This window comes from Pituophis catenifer, unplaced genomic scaffold (assembly GCF_029215685.1).
Source record: "Pituophis catenifer annectens isolate HBS135680 unplaced genomic scaffold, rPitCat1.0.hap2 SCAF_8, whole genome shotgun sequence".
Classification (NCBI taxonomy): Eukaryota; Metazoa; Chordata; class Lepidosauria; order Squamata; family Colubridae; genus Pituophis; species Pituophis catenifer.
Window position 1 is genome coordinate 65480534 of NW_027256888.1, and position 26481 is coordinate 65507014.

General features: G+C 38.2%; 1 protein-coding gene across 1 annotated transcript in view; it reads left to right on the forward strand.

The window, feature by feature from the left end:
- The first annotated feature begins 8008 nt into the window (after positions 1-8008).
- The window catches only part of UNC5C (unc-5 netrin receptor C), a 364758-nt gene continuing 346285 nt past the window's right edge, over positions 8009-26481 (forward strand). Inside the window, exon 1 of the mRNA XM_070948266.1 lies at positions 8009-8132. Within this exon, the coding sequence (XP_070804367.1) occupies positions 8009-8132 (124 nt within the window). The remainder of the gene's footprint in view (positions 8133-26481) is intronic.

The window sequence follows — 26481 nt, forward strand, 5'->3', positions numbered from 1 at the left end:
CATGTGCAGAAAAGGAGGAGGAGGAGATGTTGGGAAGTTCCAGTTCAGTTCTTTACTACTCCATTACAGTTTCTTCTTCTTATTTTCCTTTTTTTTTCCTGGCAGAACTCCAGCATTACCACAGATCTGTGTAGAATGAAAGAGGGGGAAGACAATTTTCCATGCCCGGAGATTCAAGCAAGGCACGGCGGGTTTTTTTTTTTTTTTTTTTTAAAGTTGAAAGCAAAGAAGCCTTTCCTATTTTGTTTTGCCTCCCCCCAAGACAGCTCCTTTTAAAACAGGTTTTTTTCCCCCCCCTGCCCTTTGGATTTTCTTACAAGCTTCTTTTTTAAAAAGACGAAAACGTCTTTTTTTTGCTGCAGTTGACGGCGGATGCACCGCTGGTCTTCATCCTTTGAAAAGCAGTTTTAAAGGGAAGCGCAAGGGAAGGCTCCGCTCCTTCCTAATCGGAGATTCCAGCTCGGATTTTGTGAGAAGCTCGCGGAAAGCTGAGCTCCTTTGGATTGGGAGCAGAATTGCTTTCTGTTCACGGTGCCTATAGTAGGCGATCCCAGGCAGCATTTTTGGTGCTGGGGCGGCGGGGAAAAAAAAGTACAAACTTTTGCATTTCCCCAACATTTACTTATGGCTTTCCCTTCGTCCCGCTTGGGCGCCCTTTAGGCAGCAGAATAGATCGCTCCGTTATGTCGTCCGCTCGAGGAGTTTCAGGAGGGAATCCCCGGGAGTTTGCAAACCTCTTGGAACTTCTCATCTCAGGATCGGGGCGCCCTTTTTTGCGCCTCTGTGGCGCAACCGATCGCCCTGCGGGTGAATCCCCGTCCGTGAAAGCGGGATAATCGGGAAGGCTTTCGAGCTCGGTTCTGCTTGATATACACTCTGCGCAGATTTTAAGCAAATCCCCCTATGCGCCCCTTCTGAATCGCCCACCGTGGCGAGCCAGTTGAGCCGCGATCCTGGAATGTTACTCTTTGCTTGGGGCTGAGTTGGGAGAGACGCACCGATCGAAAATCTTGGAGGCGTCTAAATATCCAGGTTTTCTAAAAAATAAATGAATCTAGCTGGACTGCCTCTCTTTTGCCAGAAAGTGGCGTGAAATAAAAAATAAGGGATTCCTCCGCCAAGGGAATCTAGTGGGTGGGCGGAGAAATAAGCAACTTTTATGCTTAACCGGCTAGGATATAAAGCTCGTCATCTTCCCTATTATGTGTTGGAATAAGCATGCAGTAGTATCAATGGGCTAAGGAACTCAATTTTCCTTTCCCCTGTGACGTTGTTGTTATCTCCAGGTGTTTTTGTTGATAATGGTATGGAAGTGGTCTAGCATTGAATAGAATTTTAAAGGCCAAGTGTGATTAGACACACAAGGAATTTGTCTTGGTGCATATGCTCTCAGTGTACCTAAAAGAAAAGATACGTTCATCAAGAATAATAAGGTACACTTAATGATAGTCATAGGGTACAATTGTCTTATGAGGCATTTTACAAATTTTCTTGTGTCGGACTCTAGGGGGCGGTGCTCATCTCTGTTTGTTAGCAGAGGGAGCCAGAAAAAAACCCTGAGATTTTGTGGTGGTCTCCCATCCAGGAACTAGCCAAGTTGGACCTTGCTTTGCTTTTCAAAACCAGCTGAGGACTTAAATCGGTAACGACAACTACATTTAAATCCCTGCTGAGAAATTTCTGGCCTGTCGCTTTTTCTCAGCCAAATAGTTTTTGCAATGTAACATTGGGAGAGAATGATAGGCCAACCATTATCCCGAGGGGAAAAATGAAGATCGATGATAGACAGACAAACAGACAGACACACACACACACACACACTCACACTCACACACATTCTCTAAATAAATTAGGAAGGCAAAGTATTGTGAGATAATTTTATGGATCCCCGGGTGTTGGGGATTCCTTCCAATAAATGCTACTAATAAGTATATTGCCCTGTTCAAGGTGTTTTTGTAGGGGACTAAATCCTGTTTTGCTTTAGGTCCAATCCAATCATAAGTAGAAATAAATATAACTAATACTGCTATTAATACTATTTCTTTACATTTGGTGCTTTTAGTAGATGTATGAAGAGTAATCGATATACTGAGTGGCATGAAATGGCTTCCCCTTTCCCCTTCCTTTAATTTCTACCTCATGTAACTCCCAGTTGGCTGAATTCTGGAAAGAGATACACCCCATGGGGCTCCTTTATCAGTGAATGTCTCTGAGAATTCGAAGGAATTCTCCAGCATATTCTGGCTTTATGGATTACTGGTACAGTCCCCAACAGTTCTAAACAAAAGCAAGCTAACTTCCCTGGAAACTCTATAGGATTAAAGCAATTGTAAATATTATGCATGTTCTCCCAAGCATGGTGCCTACAGTATTTTACTCCTATGTACCCTGCAAAAAGAACAAAATTATCTATAAAATGACTATATACCTTACAGCTAGAAAGTTCTATGCTGTAAAAAGAATTTTACATGTTAGGTAGGAACAGAAATGTAGGCAATAGCCTTCTTTATTGATGTACGTGACAATCTAAATATTAGACGGATTGTATAACTGTTGTAAATGCACTTCACCTGCTTTTAGTGAAACAACAGATGGTGTATTAACTTTTTCCACTTTACTGGTTCTTATTGCAGGGAGAAATGTTGCAACTCTTAATTCTGTATTAATAATTATCATCACACATCCACTTTGCTTTTGAGCATACATGGAAAGTTTAGAAAAGGCATAAAAACTCTTAACTCTCTTTAATTTCTCTTTCTATAGCTGAACTGTGATAGGTAGTTTTTTGTTGGAGTTATAAACTCACACAAACCATTTCCCCTTCCTTGATAACACATGTGAAAGATTAGGCTGCACAAACCATAAATCATACATAGAAGCTCACTCCTCAAATTCAAATTTTTTAATAGTTTAGTAGGTCATCTTATTTACATTAAGTGATAATGATGGAGATTATAGGTTTGCCATAGATGTGGAGAGAAAGTGAACCATGCTAATTACAAAATTATGTAATTGATTATAAAATGTTGCATTTAAAACACAATAAAAAGGCAACAAAATATGTATCAAATATACACAAGGGGGCAAATTCTTTAATGACCAAAAACACCAATTTCTTTTATTGGCCACCACCATTTGTTTCAATTATTTCATATTGATCAATTTCAGCTTCCTTTGGAGCTTTGGAGTTTGTCCTCTCTACTAGGATAAAATAGGACCTTCTGAACTCACTTCTTTCACTAGAATATGCTCAAGTGTGGGTTTTGTGGTAAAGATATCATTGTACCTGGCTGACTACTTCAGTATGCCAGGCCAGGTAAAATCAAGAAGACCCGATTACTTTGCTTCTAACAGCATAACAATGGGAAATGTTTATACTAATAAAGAAGAATATTTGTAGGTCAGGATTGACACGAGGGGTCCTTGGTGCTCTCTGAGCTTGATTGTTTTCTTACAGATGTTTCATTACCCAAACTAGGTAACAAACTAGGTACCTATCTTGGATAAAGAAATGTCTGCAAGAAAACAACCAAGTTCAGAGAGCATCAAGGATCCCTCAAAATGTTTATAATTTGTCCTTTTATATTATTTATTTATATCCTGCCCTTATTGTTTTTACAAGGTGGTGAACTTATCCATCTCACCTTCCTCCTTCTATCTTCCCCACAACAGCAATCTGTGAGATGAATTGGGCTGAGAAAAAGACTGTCCCAAAGTCACTCAGCTGGCTTTCATGGGTAAGGTTGGACTTGGATTCATGGTCTTCCGTTTTCTAGCCTGGTGCTTTGACCACTAAGCCAAATTGCCTCTTTATGGTACCAATAATTGACTGCTGTGCTCAAAACATGGTGCAATGAGAGATGGGAGTCAGTTTGTTCCTGGTTCATGATTTTGGAAGTCAGTTTTCCAAATTTCCTGGTATGAATGCTGCATTCATCCTCTGTTAGCATAGGATCTAGGATCTTAGGGTTCTCTTGGGAAGGAATCTGAAATGAGAAGGGGAATGTAAGAAGCTGCAGATAAAAAGAGGTAATCTAGGAGCACAAAATAATGTTTCTGGAGCTGTAATAGAGCCCAACTAATTCTTCACGGCAAATTTCCTATTCAATACTTGGTCCTAGGAATATTCATTATCTTAGCATGGCCTGGGAGCTTTCCAAAATTGTCACAGTATGCATTCCAAATCAAGTCCAACCATGTCTAAGTCTTCCTTTAATTGGTTAAATGCATAAAAACATAATGTCTACCACACCTAATAATGAGTAATCCATTAGGGCACAGCACAGTGAAGCACATAACATTTTCATACTAATTGTTCGCATGTATCTTAAGTTGAGTCTCCCTTAGTTTACTATGCAGCAAACAAATAAGCCATTAACACAATTAACAGATGTTGAGTTACAGAGTTAATTTTGTTTTTTTAATTAGTTGGCCAGAAAGCAATCCCAGGAATTGTGACTAGGTATTTTAGCAAAATAGCAGTATATATGGAACAAGGCAAGAAATAAATGCTTTGTTTTCCTAACTTAGTAAGCAAAACCTATTGCTTTTTCAAGCAGACTTCTTAGAAAATGCATGCATTTGATTTATTATTTCAATTTGTATATTCTTTTTCACCCTTAGTGTGCTCAAGGAAGAAGAAATGGGAACCAGTATACTTTGGTGAAATCTATCTTCTCACACTTAGAAAATGGGCATTTGTCTTTTATTTTTTCTTCTTTTGGGTATGTCCAAGGATGCAAAATGGTGTAATATTTTTCTTTCAGTTAATGCAACCAAAAGTTGGTTCGGCCCAGACTGCATCTTTTGAGGCCTACCTGTGCCTTCCAACCTTATGCTGACCAGATATTTTGAGATTTCTGGAAGTTACAGTGCCTAGTTAATCTAGGCTGATCTTGAAAAGTTGAGCAGAGTCACACCTGATTAGGATCTGGAAAAGACACCATGAAGTAATCCTAGACTAGACTGGGAGATTAACAAAACATCCTAGAAGAAATAGGAAACTACTGTACTTCCATTTTGTCACCAGAAATTTACTAGAATATGTTTATAAAATCAGTAGAAGGACTCAGAAGCAGAAAGGAAATTTTATTTATTTTTTAGCCCTAACACTTTTGGGAGGCACCAGGTTACACAACTGATCTACATGTTCACATTTGTCAGAGTGCATTGTTCCAGTGTGTAAACCATGGTTTATTTTGCTAGTTTGTAAAACCACAGAAGCAAGCTTCAAAGAATACCAAGTCATGAACTCTGCTTTATAAGCTAACAAAGACTGGATTCCTATATTATCCTAAGCCAAAACCAAACAACGCACACTAGCTGTATTCATATGAACCCATGGATAACTTAATGATTATCATGTTAAGCTAAAATGCACTTGGCTAGGTTGTAGTTCAGTGTCCAATCACAACCATTTGATGCAATGTGTAAGCTCAGCCAGTAAATTTTGTCTTGTTCTTAAGTGAGCTTATGGGTCTTACAGAAATGTTCCTGTACTCTACTTCCTTGAAAACAATTCATTCCCCAAAACAGATACAGTATAGAGTCAGAGCAGTGAGAGCATTGTGCGCACAGAGATGGAATCTGAGATGGAAAGATTCGAATCTACCCACTATGGAAGAACGATTAATGAAGTTCAGACTTCAGTTGAAATGAATAAATTAACTATTTTGATTAGAGAAGACATCATCTACATGTTTTTGCTTACTGGACTTCTCTTATGGATGCTTTGTGTAAAAATGAAAAAAACTGAACTTGTGACTTATGGTTCTAATGATTAGACAGTAACCATAGTAAAGAAGAGTAATAGTCTAACTTTAGAGATATGGGTAAAATATATCTGTATTTATAACCACTATGAAGAATATCAAAACCACTTGTTTATATGCTTCTTCTATTTTTATTAACTTGGAAGGGGGGGTTGCACTTTTTGCTTTTTCTTTGATTTCTTTCTCTTTTCTTTTGCATTCCTTTGCCTATTTCCTTGTATTAGCTTTTATCTTTTTGTTTTAATTTTTTTAATAAAAATGTATTTGGGAAAAGAAACCTGATGGTTCACAGGGGTTTGAATTAAAAAAAAATCAGAAAGCAAATAGCGAAAAACTCTTGTATTGCAGCAAATAAAACTGAATTATCAGGAGTGGGGAGGAAGTCTTTCTCTTTAGTAACCACTTATCCCCCTTAGAAGGGAAACTATTGTTTAGAGAATCTCAAATTGATTGCCAGAATAGTTAGAAACTACTAACTAGTAGTAGTAGTAGTAGGAACTACAAACACTCTTACTGTGGATGTGTTGTGATGCTCTGCCTTCAGTTCTTGTCTACAATCAGCTATTCCAGAAGGCAAGCCCTGCATCCCTTATAGCTGGCGAAAGTGCCTTTATTCAAACTAAAAAAAAACACTGGTAGGTGGTATTTTACTAAACTATTGGCAGATATGTTTCCACAATCAGCACCTCCTAGTAGTTGATCCTCACCGCTCAATCCTAAACAAGGTTACTCAGAAATCCCAAAGATACTTTTTGCATGAGGCAACTGGACTTTCTGGGTTTTTTTTTTTTTTTTGAAAACGTTTTGGTTGTCATCCAAGAAGCTTCTTCAGCTCTGAGCTGAAGAAGAAGAGCGGAAGAAGCTTAATGGATGAGTAGCGAAACGTCTTTAAAGAAAAAAACCAGAAAAGTCCAGTTGCCTCTTGAAAAAAAACACCTTTGGGACAACCTGGATGACTGAAGAATCTCCATCTAGGCAGTTACTCAGAAATGAATCTATCCTATGGGACTTACGCTGCAATAAGACGCCTGGCAGCAGCCTCACATCCACCTACTCCTTATTCATTCATTTCATCCCGTTGCTTTTCTCAGTCCGCGCAGCAATTTTTTCTCTCCTCCCCCCCCCATTTCCATTTCCCGCCACACAACCTACTTTCGCGGAAAGCCATCTTCGTGACCGTCCTTTTCACAAAATATATTGTAGGAAAGACTAGTCTCGCTTCTCTTCTCCTGCCTCGCGGATACGCGGAAGGTCCTCGTAGCGTTTAGGATTGCGAATCCACTCCGGGCAATTCGCCGCCCGCCTATCCTCCACACACACCCTTGAAGTGCGCAGGCGGGCACGAGCAAGGGAGGAGCCACTCTCGTCCGAAAGTCCAGCTCCGGGTTTTGCAGCGTTTCCAGGGGGAAGCCGAGCGCTTATTTGCTTTACTACCGCGAGGTGCCTCAGCCGGGGCTTCGCTCCGCAGCTCGTGGCCAATATTCAGGAGGGAGGGAGGAGGAAAGGCAGAGGGAGAGTACGGCGCGCCGGTTCGCTCCGCTTTCACGCCGGCGTCGCGGCGCGAAGGGGAGTGTGCTTCTGTCGGGTCGCCGCGCCTCCAGAGGGAGTTGGGAAGGATGCTGCGGGGAAGTCGGTGCAGCTTCCCCTCCTACTCCGGGGCTCGGCATCCGGCGGCCCCTTCAGACTTCTTAGCCAAGACTATGAAATGACCATTCCTGGTCGCCTCGGAGTCGCCGTCGCCTGGACGCCTTTCCCACCGCGCGCAATTCGGGCTAAGGAGCGCGCTACCCCACCTTAGGTGGAGCCCCCAGCTGCGTTTACCGGCCAAGCCAGGGCGGCTAAAGAAGAAGCAGCAGCAGCGGCGGCGGCGGCGGCGCTAAAAGCAGAAGAACCAGCATTAAGCGACGGTCGGGCAGAGGGAACTTGGTCTCCAAGCGGGGCTCGAACTGCTGTGCCCGCAAGCGGGGGGTCGGGCGAGGAGAAGCCCCTCTCTGCCAAGCGGGACAAGAGCCCCCCCCCTTCCCCCGAGCGGGCAGGCGGGCGAGGGTCCGCCGCGACTGCTCCCTCCCCGTCGGAAAGTCGAGAGCCGGGCCGGCGGGAGGGCGAGAGCTCGCGGAAGAACCGCCGCTGCTGCCGCTACCGCGGCCAAGGAGGTAGAAGACGGCGGCAAGGGGCGCGAGCCGGACTCGGGCTTGGAGGGCTCTTGGGCTTCGAGTCTTTTTCTCCCCGAAGCAGTCATGGGCAAAGGGCTGGAAGCCGCCGCCGCCCGCTACGGACTGGGACTGGGATACTTACTGCAGATGGTCGTATTGCCCGCCTTGGCTATCCTGAGTGCCAGCAGCCCCGGCTCGGCTGCGCAAGGTAAGGCTGCTTTTTCATTTCGCCGGTGAACCTGGACGGCCGCTTTCCTCAAAGGTTGGACGGAGCGGACGCCTCTTTGCCTCGCCGGCGCCCCGACAGCCGGCCAAACCTAGGCAAAAAGCCAACCCTCGCCGCTTCTCTCGCCTCCGCGGGTTCAGGCGGACGCTTGGGGAGGGAGGAGCGGGGAAAAAGCCCGAGCGCACGGAGGAGGAGGAGGAGAAGCGGCTCCCAGCCACTTTTCCTTTTGCCCGCAGCCGCAGCCTGTCGCGGTGGAAAGAAAGTCCCCCACCGACTTTTAGCCGGGTTCAGCGGGGAGCTCCAAACTCTTCCCCCCCCCCGAAGAGACTTGGGGATCGGCGTGTTAAGGGTGGGCGGGAAGGCGTTTTGCATCGCTCTCCGCTGTCCCCCCTAAAAGCGCTGCGAAATCCAAGCGGAGAGCGATGCAAAATTGCAGTTTGCAGGCGCCGGAGAAGGAGAAGCCCGAAGCTCCGTGTTTCTTGGCTCCGCTATTCTGGATTGCCAGGATTATGCGGGAATAGGAGGAACTCCCTTGGAGAAAGCGGGGTCCCGCCGTCCCGTGGCCAGCCTCCTTCGGGAGCAGACACCTCTTCTTGTTGCTGAGTCAGACGGGGGTAAAAAAAAAAAAAAAAAAAAAAAAGCAAAAGTGGCTGGTTTAAAGATTTGCACCGAGGCGGACAAGCGGGGCGCGGTAGTTTAGGACAACCGGGTAGGTTCGGCTGGGTCCTTAGTTGGCAAAAAGGTGGAAAAGAAATAATGAATACCCGCCTCCTGCTTTGCAGACAGAGCTAAGACACTTCTCCATCTTTCAGCTGGCTCCTTTAGATTTATTTTGGGCATTATTTAATCAGTGGCACCAGTCTGAATCCTTTCAACTATACATATCTATCTTCAGGTATTTTCCTCCTTCCACAGTAAAAATTAAACAGTCTCTCCTATTTTCCTCTTCCGCTCTTCACTAGTTTGATCATCACGCCCATGTATATTCCCTTCCCACTCACTTAGTGGCATGCTTGTCTTCAATAGAGGTTCTTCCTTCTCCAAATGGTTGTTGCCTTGAGAAGTGGCAGGTTTAGTGTGGCAAATGCCATTAAAGTGTTGATCGGCTTTCTTGCTTTCTGCTTGTTCTCATGTTGGGTGGTTGAAGAAGGCTGGCCCTTTGACTATTCCTCTAGAAGTTGATTTTCACTGGGGAAGACTTCGGAGGCAAGGGAATATTTTAGCATATCAGAGGTCATTCTTAGAGAGGACCCAGAGGTGACAGGTTTTGGCAATCATGAAGGATAACAGAACAGGAAAGAAAAAGAATTAGCACCATGATGCTAATGGACCACAATCTAAAAAAATAAGAATGCCATGGGTACGTACGCCTGTGGAAATAAACAAATTGAACACTAGTTTTCTTTCAGGATTGCTGATCATATCAATGGGGCTTGTGTAGGAGAACTTCTCAACAAACAGTGTTTTATATTCAGGAGTTGAATAAGATGCCATTTGGATTTTTTGCTTTCAGATATTTCAGAGTGGTGCAGGAATAGGTCCTTCCTTGGCTTGAACTCATTGCTTTCAGATCTTTTGTCAAATATTTCTTCATACTAAGCTATGATAACACAGGGCTTATTCCTGATTGTTAATTTGTACTAAAATACTGGAAAGTTAGAGAGGGCTCTTTCAGACATCCGTGGCCTCTGTTTTAAGCATAGCATAGGCACCAGATTACTGTACCACTTGGTGTCTCTGTCTTCTTATTGCCATAGAAATAACCTTTTACAAAGTTTCCTCAGGCTGTAATTCTTTGCCCACTTTTTTGAAAATTAAACTTAAAAAGGGAACTTGTGACATGTATGGAATTAGCTTTCAACTATTTGTTATAATTGATAATTTTTTTAAAAAGCCAAACTTTTCAAATCCAATCAGTAACTTCTTTCAGAACATGAATCAAAACTGTTTCCTTGAGAATTGCTACTACCATTGGATACTAGCAGAAAAGATGACCATTAAGCTTGAGAAAGTCTGGTTTTTGTGATTTTGGACTCGCTTTTGAAATATGAAAAAAAAGGGCTTTCTTCATACATGGGAACCAGACAAGAGTTCACCCAGTTTGTATCCAAAGTCTGGTAGTCTGATGAAATCCTTGTCTTCAGCTCACAATTTTAAAGTAAACAAAAGGGTTAATGGGAGAACAAAGCATGCTCACTTAAGACAGCCAAATGAGAAGACAATCTGATTAGTAGTGGAAAGTGAGGAGATAGGGGAGAGGCAATATAAGTGGGACAATTACTTGGATGGCTAATGCTTCTTTGTGTATTAGACATCTCAAGGAGCTGTGATGCCTGAAAGTTGATTATTGTTCTTCTGCATGCTTTGCTCAACAGGAATAGAGGTTTCCTGAGCCTGCTTCTTTCTGCACCTCCCACCTCTTAGAGCTCACCTAAAATACAGTTTTCCAAAAAGAATGAAGCTTGTATACAGGATTCATTATCTAACCAACATAGTAGACCAAAACCAAAACCAAACCAGAATTGTGTCTGCAGAGTCCTCTACTTTTTGTTTAATGATTTGATATATTCTGACTCCTAAAGTTGCATGTAATAAATACATTTCTAGATTATGTTTTGCTTTATTTGCTATATTACAGGGCATTTGGTTTGCATGATTCTTCCTGCAGTTGCCACCTTGAACTTTCTTGCCACATATCAGCAGCTGAATAATAGGGTTTGAAAAGAAATGCCATCCTTGTGTTGATCTATATACTGTGTACAGAAAAGATGAACATTTTCATCAGACTGAGTAACCCATTTTCATTGTTACCATGGGGAAGGAAAGAGAGAGCAGAAATACATATTTATTGCAACCACAGTTGAGAAACATTCTGTGTGTGACAAAGTTGTTGGACATTTTCCAGAGCTTTTGTTCTCAGTCTAAGCAAAGTATAGGAGAAAGCCACAGCAAGCATAAGGAGTCTTAGTGTGCATGTGTTTCATTTTTGGGGACTCACAGCACCTGAAAATGTCTTTCCTTTCTCTCCTCACAATTTTAATTTGGCCTATAAGGGCAAACAATATAGATAGGATTGGTTTAGAGTCTCCGATTTTTTAGTGTGGTATCAAAGAATGGTTGCATATCTTGAGGGACTACCAGGAGTTGAATTGAATGAACAAAATTTCCAACATAGGAATATCCCCTTAAAGCTACAAAGAAGTAATTGATTGTTTTGTTTCTTGTTCTTTGAATCAGATGTGAGTAATATAGTGTTCATGTGGGTGATTATAGCACTTGACGTCCTTTGTAGATGAAGTTGAAATCCTAGTGATTTCTACACTAAGCATATATGAAGAGATTCTGTGTATGCGTATGCAAAAACAAACAAATAAAATGGCGGCCAGTTTGAAGTTCTAAAATTTAGAACTTCTAAAAGTTCTAAATTTGAAACGTAAGACCTTGTCGTTACAAATGCTGATAGTATGTTTCATGATAGTTTGTGTAATCCTGAATAAACTTGGTTTTCACATTAATGATTGCCATTATAACCTTGATTGTCATATCATCTGAAATGTGATAAAAAACGTAGAAAACTTTCTATTACTACAGATAGATGTAACTATAGTAACTAAGTATGAAAGGTCTTTTGCTATTTTTACGCAGGGAAGGGAGTTCTTCTGTAGCATTATACTGCATGTTAATTTTTAATTGGTTTATTTCTTTTTCAATTATACTTCCTAGTCTTGTGTTCACTTTTCATAACAATGAACATGACCCCAAACAGCTTACCCATTTTCTGGTTTTAATACAATGTAATGAATGAAATGAGGATATCCCATGTTTGAAGGAATGATAATATGAAAACAGAATAATTAATGCAATTGCAAAATTAATATATAGGTAGGATGTATTCATACATCCTACCAATACATTACCGATATTATGAATATTGTAAAAGAAAGTGGTACAATCATTGGAACTCCTTCCAGCAATGGAGAAATTTATTTCCCCCCCCCCTTTTTTTTGGTACTTACCTATTTCAGAAATCAAACATGTTTTAAAGCAGATACCGGTTAAGTAAAATAAGCATTGAAAGACAACTATAAAATAAGTAAAACTTTGAGCTCAATGCACCTATTGTTTTTGCATGACTGAGATACAATGTAATTTATTACAATGAGCAGATTTTTTTATTTTATATTTTTACACATTACAATTGGGCATAGGTTTTCCTACTACCTGTTAGTGTACATCATGAGTGTTACATTTTGGAGATAACAACGGGCTCTGTAGAAGAGAACTGACATCATATTGGCAAAATTTTTTAATGTGCCTTGAATATCTGTGCAACTGCGTCTTCTGATTAGACTTTATGCACTATCCACCAACACATAAAACTTTACACCAATCCTATCATGGTTTCATCGATTTCTGCATCAAAGTATTTTCCTCCTTGATTCCATTGTTCTTTATACTTTTTACCCATGGATAAAGTATTACCAGCATTTTTGAGCAGTTCCTTTTTTGTGCGAAATTCTGTCTAATATTTCAAACTGATGTTGCTTTCGCAGATTCCAATTAAATCTATGTTCTGAATGCAAAAGTCTTCTAAAATTCATTTTTGTCTTAGAAATCAAACACATACTCTGAAAAGATTTTAAGTTTGTTTGTTTGTAATATCATTTTATAACTATTGAAAATTTTGCTCTGTGTTGATTTTTTGAGGTAGGGCTGGATGCCTTGGGCATTTTTGGATTCCCTTTTACTACATTTTGAAAATATATTCCCTAATTCAGTAAATGTTGGAGATGTTTTACACCTCTCCCTAGAGACATGTACTGCATTAATATGAACAGTTGTTATTCAGGGCAAAGGATAAGGGCAAAGGATATAATTAGTTAGGAAGAATAACTTTATTTTGTTTTATAGCTCTTTTAAAATATTGACTTGTGTACACGTTTAATTTTATTCAGTTATTACAATTTCTTATTCTATTTCTTAGAAACTATTAGATGTACAGAATATAGAATAGTATTTTTCAGAAGGCTTAACTAACTAATGAGTTACACAAATAATGAAACCAAATTCAATCTTATGCTATCACTGTTTATCATATGTACACAGTTTTATCTAGCATTACATCATAAAATTACCAAAGTACTGGTAATTTCCAGTAACAAACATACACATACAAAAATGATGCTAAATATGTAATTTAGCAAGATACTGATGTTATTTTTTTTTAAAAAAAATGGGCCTAATTAATTTTTGCTTCCCATGGTAGAGTATTTGTAACATTATACTAAATTGAAATGGTTTAACTGTATTTATTCAAAATACAGTTATTCAAAAGCAGAACTATATTTGCTGACCATAAATCTAGCTGCAATTATGTAGACTTTGGAGAAAAACTCATTTGGAGTTGTTTTTAACTTCTTAAAATTGCAATTACTAACATAATGTTGGGAAACTAGTAGCTTTCCAGGTGTTGAAGCATTCCAGTTTCCATCAACCCAGACCAGCATGGCCAGTGGTGATGAACGTTGGGATTTGAACCTAACAGTATCTGGATTCCGTTGTCAGTACGAGCAAATTGCCGTTATCAGTACAAACAAGCTATTTTCCTATTCAGCCTGGCTTATTAGATCAGCAGGTATTTTGTAATTATAAAAGGATATTTGCCATATTTCTATATCTGCATGCAACTCTTGTTTATCAGCACTGTTTAGGCTATGGCATTAGATTAGCGGAAGGGTGATAATTCTTTTGTGAGATGTAGCTCTGAGAACTGGAACTTCTACTTCTGAGGTTTCCACATTTTAAAAATTGAATCAAAATCCTGTGGTGATGATGATGATGATGGAGAGTAATCCCAGTCCACCAATCTGTGTGGTGATTCATATTTGTACTAGAATGACTCTCTTTGTTACCTCTGAAAATAAAAGGGTTCTAAAACACGGAGAATTTGCATTCTGCCAATCCTCAAATTCTTTTTGTATGGAGAAAATTATTGTGCTGAGTCCACACTAAATAATTCTTTTTGAAATAAAAACATTAACTTAGTATTGTAATATGACTAGCTTAGTATGGATCAAAAATTTTCAAACAAACAAACAAACAAAAAAATACAGAGACAATAACTTTAGCAATGTACTACATAATTGTTTTCTTCATCTTTGTTTCAATTAATTTTAATAAAAGTACCTGACACAGAACCATCCTTCTTTCTCCAAATCCAAGTTATTCGTGCTAGCTAGTTCAGATATTGTTAACATTATCTTCTATAGCAAAGACCACCTCAAATTTAACGTGACTACATGGATATGTCCAGATAGTTTTCTTCAAATCAGTATGGAAACGGTTTGACATTGCTTGCTTCTGGGATTTTTTTCCTCCTATTTCCCAGTTCAGTTTATAGCCTTGGGTCTCATTGTGATTTCTCACTCAAGTGCTAACTGATCTGACTCTTTCAGAATCTGACTCAGTATTATATATGGTTGACCAGGTACCGCCTTTAGAATTTAAATGATTACCAGGGTGAATTTAACATTTGAGGATAATATAAGGAACAATTCTATCATAAGCAAGAACTGGAATGAGAAGGCCTTACTCATTGTGGACCAAAACATTGGTTCAAATATTTTTTTAAAAAAATTTCTCTTGTTCAACAATTTATTTATTCAACAGGTGAGATAGCAGTGATATTGAAAAAACTCATTAGGTAAGATTTTCCACCTGATGTTTTTCCTTAGGATTTAATTCAAGATAAGAAAGGAAAACGATTGAGTACCACTGGAAGATGATTATCCATCCATCCATCCATCCATCCATCCATCCATCCATCTATCTGTCTATCTAATTTATATTCACCCCATGTCAATGAGTGACTCTGGGTGATGAACATAATTAAAATAAAATAGCAACAGCACTTAGACTTATATACCATTTCACAGTGCTTTGCAGCTCTCTCTAAGCGGTTTACAGAGTCAGCATGTTACCCCCAACAGTCTGGGTTCTCATTTTACTGACCTCAGAAGAATGGACGGCTGAGTCAACCTTGAGCTGGTCAGTATCGAACTCCTGGCATTGGAATGAAGAGTTAGCTGCAATTCTGCATTCTAACCACTGCATGGCTCTTCGTATAAATAAAATGAAAACAATAACAAACATTATAAAGTTAAAAACAGAAGAAACAAGCCAAATCACTATCACAGTGAAGAAGTTGTACATACAGTACCTTTTGCTTACTTTATCATCCAGGTGGATAAAAGAACTCTATTTCAACTTCTTCTATGAAACAGTTTCTAAATCAATTATCTTCTATTTAAAATGTGAACTGGTAGGAATAAAGGCTAGAAAATATTTATACTTAGAATCAGTGGTGAAATGTAAAATTTGTTACTACCGGTTCTGTAGGCGTGGCTTGGTATGTGGGGGGGTTAATGTGACTGGGTGGGCATGGCCAACTTTTTTTTTTTTTACCTTTTAAAAGCATTTTTTCTACAAATTCTTCGGCCGAAGAGTTTGTAGAAAAAATGCCTTTAAAAGGCTCGGACGATCCCAGCTGAGCCGCACGATCATGAGAAGCTTTTTAAAAAAACTTTTAAAAGCATTTGTAGAAAAAATGCTTTTAAATGTTAAAAAAAGCCTCTGATGATTGCGCGGCTCAGCTGGGCCTGGGGGGGAGCAGGAATTTCTGCTACCAGTTCTCCGAACCACCCACCGCAATGCTACTGGATCGGGTGATACGGTCCGAACAGGGAGCATTTCACCCCTGCTTAGAATTAATACAATCTAGGTAGTGTCTTATTTTGATAGATTAATATAAATCACTAGTTTTCCATGTTATGCCATAATGCATTATGAAATGTATTGGTGCTATTGGATATAGCAATATTCTCCCTATATGGGAAACAATCAAATTGTCAGGTACAATACACAGTATACAATATTGACCATCTATATCATGGCTGTCAAACTTGATCACGTCACATGATGTATTGTGATGTTTTTTGCCTTTGCAGAGTGAGGGTGGGAGTGGCCCGCATGTGAGACATCCGGACCACGGGCCGCCAGTTTGGCAGTATTTTCTATATACTCAAGAGACTGTGAAAGGTTAAAATTGAAAATGGGGGAGGGGAATTTTATCCTATTTGTTCTTTGTGTGTTTTGTACATATGTTAAATTTCAAAAAGCAAAACCCACCCCAAAGAGCTTATAATTAGATTCAAGTGATCATTTTAAAAAGAAAGAATAAAAGAAGCCATATGTGCAGATATTTACCTCAGCCCACTGTATTAGCAACAGCAGCAGTTTGAAAATGCTTGGTGTGGAAAAAAATATAATATGTGAATATGCTAATCTTCAGGGATACACTTTTTAATTAAGCACCTAAATGTATTCTGTTGTCAAAAAAAAAAAGAGAGAGAGAGAGAGAGAGAGAGAGAGAGAGGGGTTGTATGGAGAAAAAAACAATTATTTTGATGCATCAATGAACTAGCTCTATTTGATATATCAGATGTAGCTTTTTGTAAAAAGAAGCACTGAATAGAGTTTGCAACACTTTTTAAAAAAAATTATGTTCTGTTCATGAACATTTCAGAAACCCAGCTTAACCCCTAGGAGCCGATATGTGTCCTTACTTTCAGCTTATACTACTAACCCTAGTGCTTCCCTCAGAGGCTCCTTTTACAGTACAATGCACACTTCAGCAACATGAATAGTATAGCCAGCATGTAAAGTAAAATTCTGATATGTGTGAGAAAGTTTATTGGGAGCATAATGTAGGGAAATGTATCCATTTACTGCAGGTTTCTTTTTAAATTAAAAATGTAGAATACAAATCATTTTTCTTCCTTTGTAACTGTTTATACAGCTAGTCCTTGATTTACAATCATTCATTTAGTGACCGTTCAAAGTTACCGATCCTCACACTTAACAACCATCACAGTATCTCCTCCGCCACATGATCAGAATCCAGGTGCTTGGCAACAGGTGTGTATTTACGATGATTGTACGGTAGCATCCAGGGGTCATGTGATTGTCATTTGCAACCATCCCAGACAACGAGCAAAACCAATGGGGAATTCCAGATTTGCTTAATAACTTCATGATTCACTTAACAACTGCAGTGGAAAAAAGGGCTTAGGTCAGGTGTGACTCACTTAACAACCATTGCTTAGCAGTGGAAATTCTGGACTTTTTTTGTGGTTCTAAGTTGAGGTCTATCTTTAGTCATAGCCAGGGGTGAAATCTACTTACCTTCCCTACCGGTTCGGAAGTGTGTGCACGAGTCACATGCGTCGCATGCGCAGAGGGTAAAAAACAGGTTACTTCCTGTTTAAAACCAGGAAGTAATGACATCCGGGTGGGTGGGTGGAGCCTCGCACTGCCGTTGTTACCGGTTCTCCGAACCACCCACCACCGCCGCTACCGGTTTGCCTGAACTGGTGCAAACTGGTAGTATTTCACCCCTGGTCATAGCTTATCGGCACTACATTAGGGCTGCTACATTGGGGGTGGCTGATAGGATAGAGATGATCCTCACCCCTAGGTTGACCATTAACTTGGTTTTTAATTTTAATTTTAACTTTTTATTCTATTTATCCTGTCTAATATTTAAATCTAAATATAACTTCATTTGTATTTACAGTATGTAAACAACAGAAACCATGTGCCTGAGAGGACCCTGTCTTTAAAAGTGGTAATTTGTTTTAATTACTTTAAAGCTATACATTTATAAATCAACCTTTGGTTCTTGCAAGAACAGTGACTTAGTAAGTGAATTGGGTACATTTTCCTGAAAAAGATAAATGTTTTCCTTTTGTCAGGAATGCATTTATTAGCCACCCAGTGGAAGTGTTCAAGTTTTGCAGGCAGCAGCCTTGGAACAGAGAAAGGAACATTTGTTATGCATATCATTTTTATTACTGCTTTTTTTCCTTCATCATATCATATGATGAAATCATATGAACTTCTAAAGGCCAAGCTTTCAATTAACTGAAAAAATAAAAAAGACTTATCAGAAAATTTAGGTCAGAACTAACTGTTTTCAAGTCCTTAAAAAGAAAAGTAACAAACTGATTTATTGCAAGTGTTCCATACAATCATATTCTTAAATTCAGACTTCTTAAGCATATTCTAGTATAATACTTTGAATAGGCAGTCTTAATGAAATAATATTAAGTCTTTGTGGTATGTACTTTATTCAAACAATAACACTCTATTTACCCTATTCAAATTAATAGACAAAGTTTTGTAATTAATGGGTGAAAAAATGAAAAAAAAAACCCAGAATCAAAAATAAGCAGGAAGCTGTAGCATAGTGTGATTTTGAATCCATAGAATTAATAAAGTCACAAAAATATGAAATGTCAACCAAAAACATTTTATTTGTTAATGCTGAAAAAAAAAAAAGAATAAGCTATTTACCGCATTAAAAATATCCTTGATTTACAATACATTCCCCCACCCCCCAATATAGTTGCTTATAGCATTGATAATTAGGACTACAGTAGTACAGAGGAGAGATATAATTCTTTCTTCCTTTGGTGTGCACCTAACAAAAATCCCTCTTTTTGTGTTATTATTTGCATTGGGAATAAGTGTTGCAGTTAATTGTTTACTATTATGACTGATTTTATTGCATGTAGCTGACGTTTGCTGTATAATATATAACCAGAATGGGTAGAACAGAATATGGAGTAACCAAATGATTCACTTTGAAAAAGCAGTATGTCAAGTAAGTATGCATGCTATCACCTTATCTATTTAAAGTATAAACAAAATGAACAAAGTGAAAGTGGAGTTAATGGGAGAAAGGTCAGCAATGTGAAATAAGCTAATAATACCACCAAGATGGTGAACAGAAGACTTTAAGGAATCTCTTTTTAAAAGTGAAATAGAAGGTTGTGTACAAGCTAATGGTCAACATTAAAAGCAGTGATCTAATACAAATACACGAAAAAGTTGTGGAAGTAACAATAGACTTTATTTTTTTAGGATCAAAAATTCACAGGGATGTTAACTGCTGCTGTGAAATAAAGGGGTGTCTGCCTGGAAGAGAAACAAAGACAAAATACCAAAGATATCACACAGAGAACAAAGTATTATCCAGGCTATGGTTTTTCTTTCTGTAACATATGGTTATGGAAGCTGGTCCATCAGGAAGTATAAGTGAACAAAAATAGATATCTTTGAATCGTGCTGAAAAAAACTTGTTGAAAATATGAATTTCAAGAAGAATAAATCATTCACTCAATCCTAAATGAAGTAAAGTCAGACTGCTCAATGGAAACACTATTAATAAATCTAATGATTAAATATTTTGAAGACATACAAAAAAAAAGCAACTTGCTGCTTGGAAAAATAGAACACAATATAAACAGAAACCAATAGAAGATAGCTAGATGAGAAGAGAAACTCGGATAAGCTTTTACTGACTAACGATAGCAATAGCACTTACACTTAAATACCGCTTCACAGTGCTGTACAGCTCTCTCTAAGCTGTTTACAGAGTCAGCATCTTGTCCCCAACAATTGGGTCCTCATTTTACTGACCTTGGAAGGATGGAAGGCTGAGTCAACCTTGAGCCTGGTGAGATTTGAACTGCCAAATTGCAGGCAGCCGGCAGTCAGCAGAAATGACCTGCAGTACTGCACTCTAATCACTGCACCACCTCGGCTCTTCAACAATCCTGGCACACTGATATCCATTGGACCGTGAAGAGTCAGAAGGAATTGAAAAACGATAATCATAAAATATATTAGTTATACAGAAAATGTAACTAAGTTGAATTGAACTTAATTACCATAAGTGTACTTAGAATCGTGGGTGTATTTTTGCCTTGGGAAGATGGAGATTCAAGACACATTGTAAAATATCTAGAGCATTTATCTATCCTGGATTTTAGCATAAATGTGAATATTAGCACTTTATTTAGGAATTGATCATGGAGTGGATCACTGTACAAGCAAGTTAAAGACACAGTCTATGTTTCTATATCACAATAATTACTATTGCTGAATGTGTTGCTAGCAGTGTTTTGTCATTTGAGAGGAATTTTTAGGCATCACAATCGAGAAAGCATCCCCATTGTTTATTTTAGCTTCATGGTTTATTGGATTGCATGGATGAGCCATAAAGTAATTCCATTAATCAAGATAAAATACAGTTCTTTATTTGTAATGTATATTTTATGGTAGGGGAATGAATAGTTGTTATTTTTGATATTTTCATGGGGAGAAATGTTACTATCCAGCTGTGATCCCTAAGTTTTTAAACACAAGTTATATGAAAATATGTGATAAACAGTCCTTCGGAGAGAAGGAATAGTTTATGTATAAACATGCATACTATATACGTTTGATGTACAAGTGACTTTTATAACCATTTCAATATGCTGTATCGAGTTTATTGAAGATAAACTTTTTAATATATCAGCATGATATGCTTCCATCACTGATGTCTGGAACAACAAAATAATTAAAGCCTAAATACAAAGAAATATTTATTCAGAAATAAGGGTCTAATAAATTCAGCTGTTAAACATTTGCATCTGGAATATTAACCTATTCTAATCACACCAGATAATTTATCTTGGTTTTGGATCTTCAAATACTGTCTTCAGCATGACACCTTTGCTCCCTAGCATTAATTTGTATGTTCTACTTTTACCGGCATTATTTGTGTAAATTATAATCTCACATTTTTTTGACTTCTGTACATGAAATAATAATCTCGCAAACTCCCTGGTACAGTAATAGGAGAAAACATTTATACTTTATGTTATTTTATTATTTTATTTATGGTATACATGGAAAGAAGAAAAAATACATTGCAAAATATAAGTTTGAGGTTCCTGTCTTTCAGGGAGTTACACTTGGCGGGTTCCAGGAGATGGGCCTTCTTTGCTGTGCTGCCCGCCTTATGAAATCTAATGACATCAGCTCCATACATCTTAATATTCTCTCAAAAGTCACTGAAAACCTGACTGAAGGCTGTGCCTTCAGGCCTAGGAATCCCAGGGAACTGGGGTGATAGTGTGATGGCGCCTTTACTGTGACTAATATTATTTCCTGGTTTTGTGTTGTTATAGCTTTTAATAATGAATGTTTTATATACTTCTTGGCTTTTTAAAATTTTGTATGCCACCCAAAATAACTTTTTTGTGAGATGGGCGGCCACACAAATTTGATAAACAAACAAACAAACAAACAAACAAACAAACAAACAAACAAGAACAGCATTGATTATTCAGGTTAGAGTGTTTATTTCAAGATTAAAATTTGTAGGCCAGAAAAAAATCAAATTAAAAAAACACTAGAATTGCTTTTAGAATTGCGTTTTAGAAACCATTTCAATTAAATCGCTACTCTTTTATTCTTAGGAGTACCATATTGGGGTTGCAAAAATCCAGATAGCTGCCTGACTATCTAGTAGTCTGAGTTGTACAGATTGCTTTTATCTCAAGGGTTTATATGCTGTTATTGTGTTGTGTTTGCAGCCATTCACAGAGACAGCCAGCCATAATACACCACTCCACGTTTAGCTGCTTAATTAAGGTGCTCATGACATGGCTTTGACACTTTCACAATGCTGGTGGAATTTAACCTTGTACCGAATTGATGTATGCCTATGAATGATTATGAAGATCTAGTCATACAAAATTGCTTTTCACACAAAAAAAGTTTCACTGCGCACCTGAGCCACCAATGTGGTTGATTTAATGTAAAAATTGTTGGGCTAAATTATTCTTAGAGGATGCTTAGAAAATAAACTTTTATACCTTACTCTCGCTTAGCAAATGTGATGCTGAAGAATTCAGTAGGGTTTGCCTGGTAGCAGCTGATTACTGTTTTCAGTCAGTTTTCATAAAGCAAAGCAGGTTTATTGCTGAGAGGTTGAAATGTTAAGCTATGTGGATTATCTGCAAATCCTGTGAGAACAGACCAAATTTGGATTTACCTTTCTTTCTCTCCTGGGTACAGGCTCTAATGGTCTGGAAGAAGAAAAAAACTCTAACTGCATATGTCGCTGCTAAGGAAATGTTTATCTCATTCTTTTGTACTCTCCAAGCGGGAATTGAATTTATTTTGGTAAAGTTGATTGTTTTTGTAGTGAATATTCTATTTTGCATACAAAAAATAGGGTATTATAAACATATAAAGAATTTGTTCAAGGGCTGTGTTTTTATTCCTGAAATGGTCAAAAACAGTTAACTGGCATTAAAATATGCAGATCGGTTAGTGATTAAGTGTAAAAAAAAATGTGATGACTGGCTTTGAATGTTCTTAAAATGGATATATTTTTTAAAAAATGCTTTGAAATTGGAAACCTGTATATGGTGGATTACTGCTTAATGTATTTCAGTCTAATTAAATTGACCTACAGTGCGATCCCTTATGTGTTTATCTAATATGAGTCAAGTTAATTATATATTATATAAAAAAAAATCTTTTACATTCATCACCCAGAGTTCATTGAAATTGGGCAGCTACTAAATTTAAATAAATAGTACATGTATCTGGTAATTCCGATATTACGCAGGTGCAAGGAATCAGGGCCATTCGTAAGGTTGGCTCATAGAAGATTTATTCTATATTATATATATGAATCTAGTATTTTATATAGTCAACTAATGGTCAGCACTAAATTGGTGCTAGAAAAGGGTTAATGGAATTCAAAAGGGGCTGGACTTGGATCTCTTGTGGGAACCAAGGATCTAAACTGATGACTTATTTACCTCCACCCCCTAGCTCTGCCTGCTTTTCTCCTACACTGATTTCAACATGGATGGGGTGTTAGCACCAGCACTTTTGCATTAGCAATTCAAGATATAATGTTTTGTCCTTTTATCTGGAAATATTACTGAAAATGTCTTTATTTATTAGAACAAAATAAAATAAAATACGTTGAAGGAAATACCAGAGAATCAAAAATTTCTGAATGTTTTATTAGTGTTCATTTTATCTAACTATATAAGGATTTTTCTGGTATGAAGTCTCTTGGTAAAGAAAATCTTAAAAATTGCATATATGAGCTGAGCAATGCAAGATAATTTTTTATCTGGTCTAATTCACAAATAGACTAAACCAATGTATAGGACTAAAGGAATTTATCTTAATTGCCAATCTTTTATAGAAAGGGAATTTTAAATATTTTAAATCTAAAAATATAAAGTACATTTTGATCTTCTCAGACCATTGCTTTTCAATCACAAAGGGAATTTTATGATTGATATCTGAATAACACTGCTTCCTTGACTGAAATTATGTGAAGTCCCTTGGCCTTTTGCCTTTTATAAATTTACTAAACCCCTGGCCCCAAATGCAGTGAGGATTTTGAGAATTGTAAGGTTGAACTGAGGTTAATGAGTTGATGCTACAGATAGCAGCATATTCCAGAGACTTCAAGTTTGTTTTGCATTCAGTGACAGTCATTAAATCAAAGGAAGGATTTAAAAAAAAAAAAACACTTGGGGAAGGGGAGTTTTTTTAAAAAAATAGAAATGGCATATTTCTCCTAATAACCACTCACTGAATATAACCCCATTGACATTAGAAGTCCATTAGCTAAGCCTAGCTTAAACAGCAGTTGATGCTATGTCAGCTAAATGTATATTGGAATTTTACACATAATGCACAAATGGAATATATATAGAATAGATATATAGGAAATCAAATATATTCTCTCTAATCAATCAGACTAATCAAAAGAATAAAATGTAAGCTGAGTAGCAAATATCTGTAGTGGAAGAGAAAAAGTAAATCTAAAGTTTTTGTACAACAAACTGAAATTTGTAAGACGTATCTCCAAATGCCTAAAGGCACAATGACACCTGACATCAGACCTTGTGATTTTCAGTCGTAGTGAAGTGTGTGTAAATGCTGTAAAGAATGTGGCTGGATAAAACTAAGAATTGCTATCAGCAAATGCAATTATGTATAGTTTAATTTTATTACAATTCCAGATTTACTAGAGTTGTATTGCATTGCAATTTCTAAATTCTGAATTAATGAACTTATGACCTGTGGAAGTCATTTTGCAAGCAAAAGTTGGTTAACAACAATGACAGAAATAGCATCAAAAGGAAAAGCACTGCTGAGTGGATTGAGTTATTTAACAGATCAATATTCTTTAGGACAGTTGAAGATGAAACACATGGGGTGGTAGATACCTTGATAGGGATTTGCTAGAAAACAAAGGTAGAAACACGACACATGGCAGGCCATGAAAATCTTAAAGAGAACATGTTTGTCACATGTCTGTGTTTTATTATTTAATTTTGTAGAGCATGTACTTAGTCTAATCTAATTACGCCTAAAATGGGGCAGCTTAGCTCAAGCCTACCCTGTTTCCCCCAAAATAAGACATCCCCTGATAATAAGCCAAATCGGGCTTGTGAGTGCATGGCAATAAGGTCAAGGGCTTATTTCAGGGTTCAAAAAAATATAAGACAGGCTCTTATTTTCATGAAAACATGGTAGCTGCCTTCTAGTTGCCTTCTTCCCTCAGACTTTCTTAGCCAGCATGCCTATTGCTAAAAATTCTAGGGAGCAATAAAGAAAAAAAAACATGTAAGAGTCACTAGCAGATAAAAAAAACAATAATTAGCAATAGCACTTAGACTTATATACTGCTTCACAGTGCTTTACAGCCCTCTCTAAGCGGTTTACAGAGTCAGCATATTGCCCCCAACAATTTGGGTCGTCATTTTACCGACTTCGGAAGGATGGAAGGCTGAGTCATCCTTGAGCCTGTTGAGATTCGAACTGCCAAACTGTTGACAGCCAGCAGCTAGCAGAAGTAGCCAGCAGTACTAACCACTGTGCCACCACACTCTGTATGACATCTCATTTCTAGGAAAAGAAGGTATATGAGGAAGACACTCTAATTCCACCTTGATTCTGTTTGAGAGGGGGTCAAAGGAAATTCTGCAAATCTTGAAAGTTTCAGTTGACTCACTATGAGACAAAAGTGAAATTCCAGTAGTTTTTGTAATAACTGTTACCTGACTTGGCCTGTCTCAAAGGGCTGACAAGTGTGGCACATTTAGAAAATGCACTTGAGAAATCAAAGGTATATCATGGAGATCTTTAAAAAGTTACAAATTGATGTAAAAATAGGAAAGAAAGATTACAATTGCAAGAGGATAATTAGCTGCCATATGAATAGACTCAATCACAGTGACAAAGGGTGCAAAGTTGGAAAGTTTGATGACCAAACGTGGGAACAGATAATTCTGGAGAAAATCTGTGGTTATTAAGAATCTCTGCTGATTTATGGCAGATAATCAGTCAAAAGAGTTACACATCTTTTTATTTCCCCAAGTACTTTAGGTTATGAGAATCTGATATTTTTCATACCTCATGCCATATATATCTACCTCTGTTCAACCTTGCATAATGTTTAGTGCTCTTCATGCACTTAATGTTCACTTGTTGAAACCAATGTTCAGTAATAAGACACTGGACTTGCCAACTGGACGTTTGGCATCTCAAGACCCAAGCACTGCATGACAAAGTGAGCTTTTGTTCTTGCCCAAGCTCTTGTCAGCCTAGCAAATGCAAGTAGATAAAGAAGTGCCACTTCAGTGGGAAGGTAATAGTGTTCCATGTCAGGGGTGGGTTTCACATATTCTTGCCACTGGTTTGCCGTGCGCGTGCACACTCGCTTCACACTCGCCTTCCACACATGCACTCGGCCTTCCTCGTGTGCGCATTGCTTACAGGCACGCCATCTGCGCATTCCCCAGGCCTCAAAAATGTGGCTAAATAGGACAGCATTACGCCCAGTCGCCGCTACCGGTTCGCCTAACCGGCTGAATACCACCTCTGTTCCATGTATCTTGGCGTATAGTCATGTCGGACACATGACCAGGGAAGCATCCTTGGAGAAAGCTGTCTCCCTTGGCTAATAAACGGACACTAATATCACCCCCTCAAGTTGGACATGACTGGGCAGCAGAAGCCGTTACCTTTTTTAGATAGAGTACTAGATAATAGTATTTCGAATATAATTGAAATGTAGAACTTGGAAATTTTAAAAGCACTGTATTCTTTGCAGAGCATTGCTTTTCATCTGGAAAACCAGACAGCCAACCATGAGCTCTGAAATGAGAGGTCACAGACTTTAAAGTACAAATATGATTGGCATTCCATTCTGTTTTATGATACTGTTTCAAAATGTCTTTTGAAAACAGTTATTATACTGTTATTCTAATGGCCCTGTGGAGGAAGGGATTTGTTTCCTAAGCTAATGGGCAATCTTAGGTAGAAATTGAACAATAATTAATGTCTGTTCTGTCACATTTGTAACTACTATGAAATATTATCATGACCTGCTTGC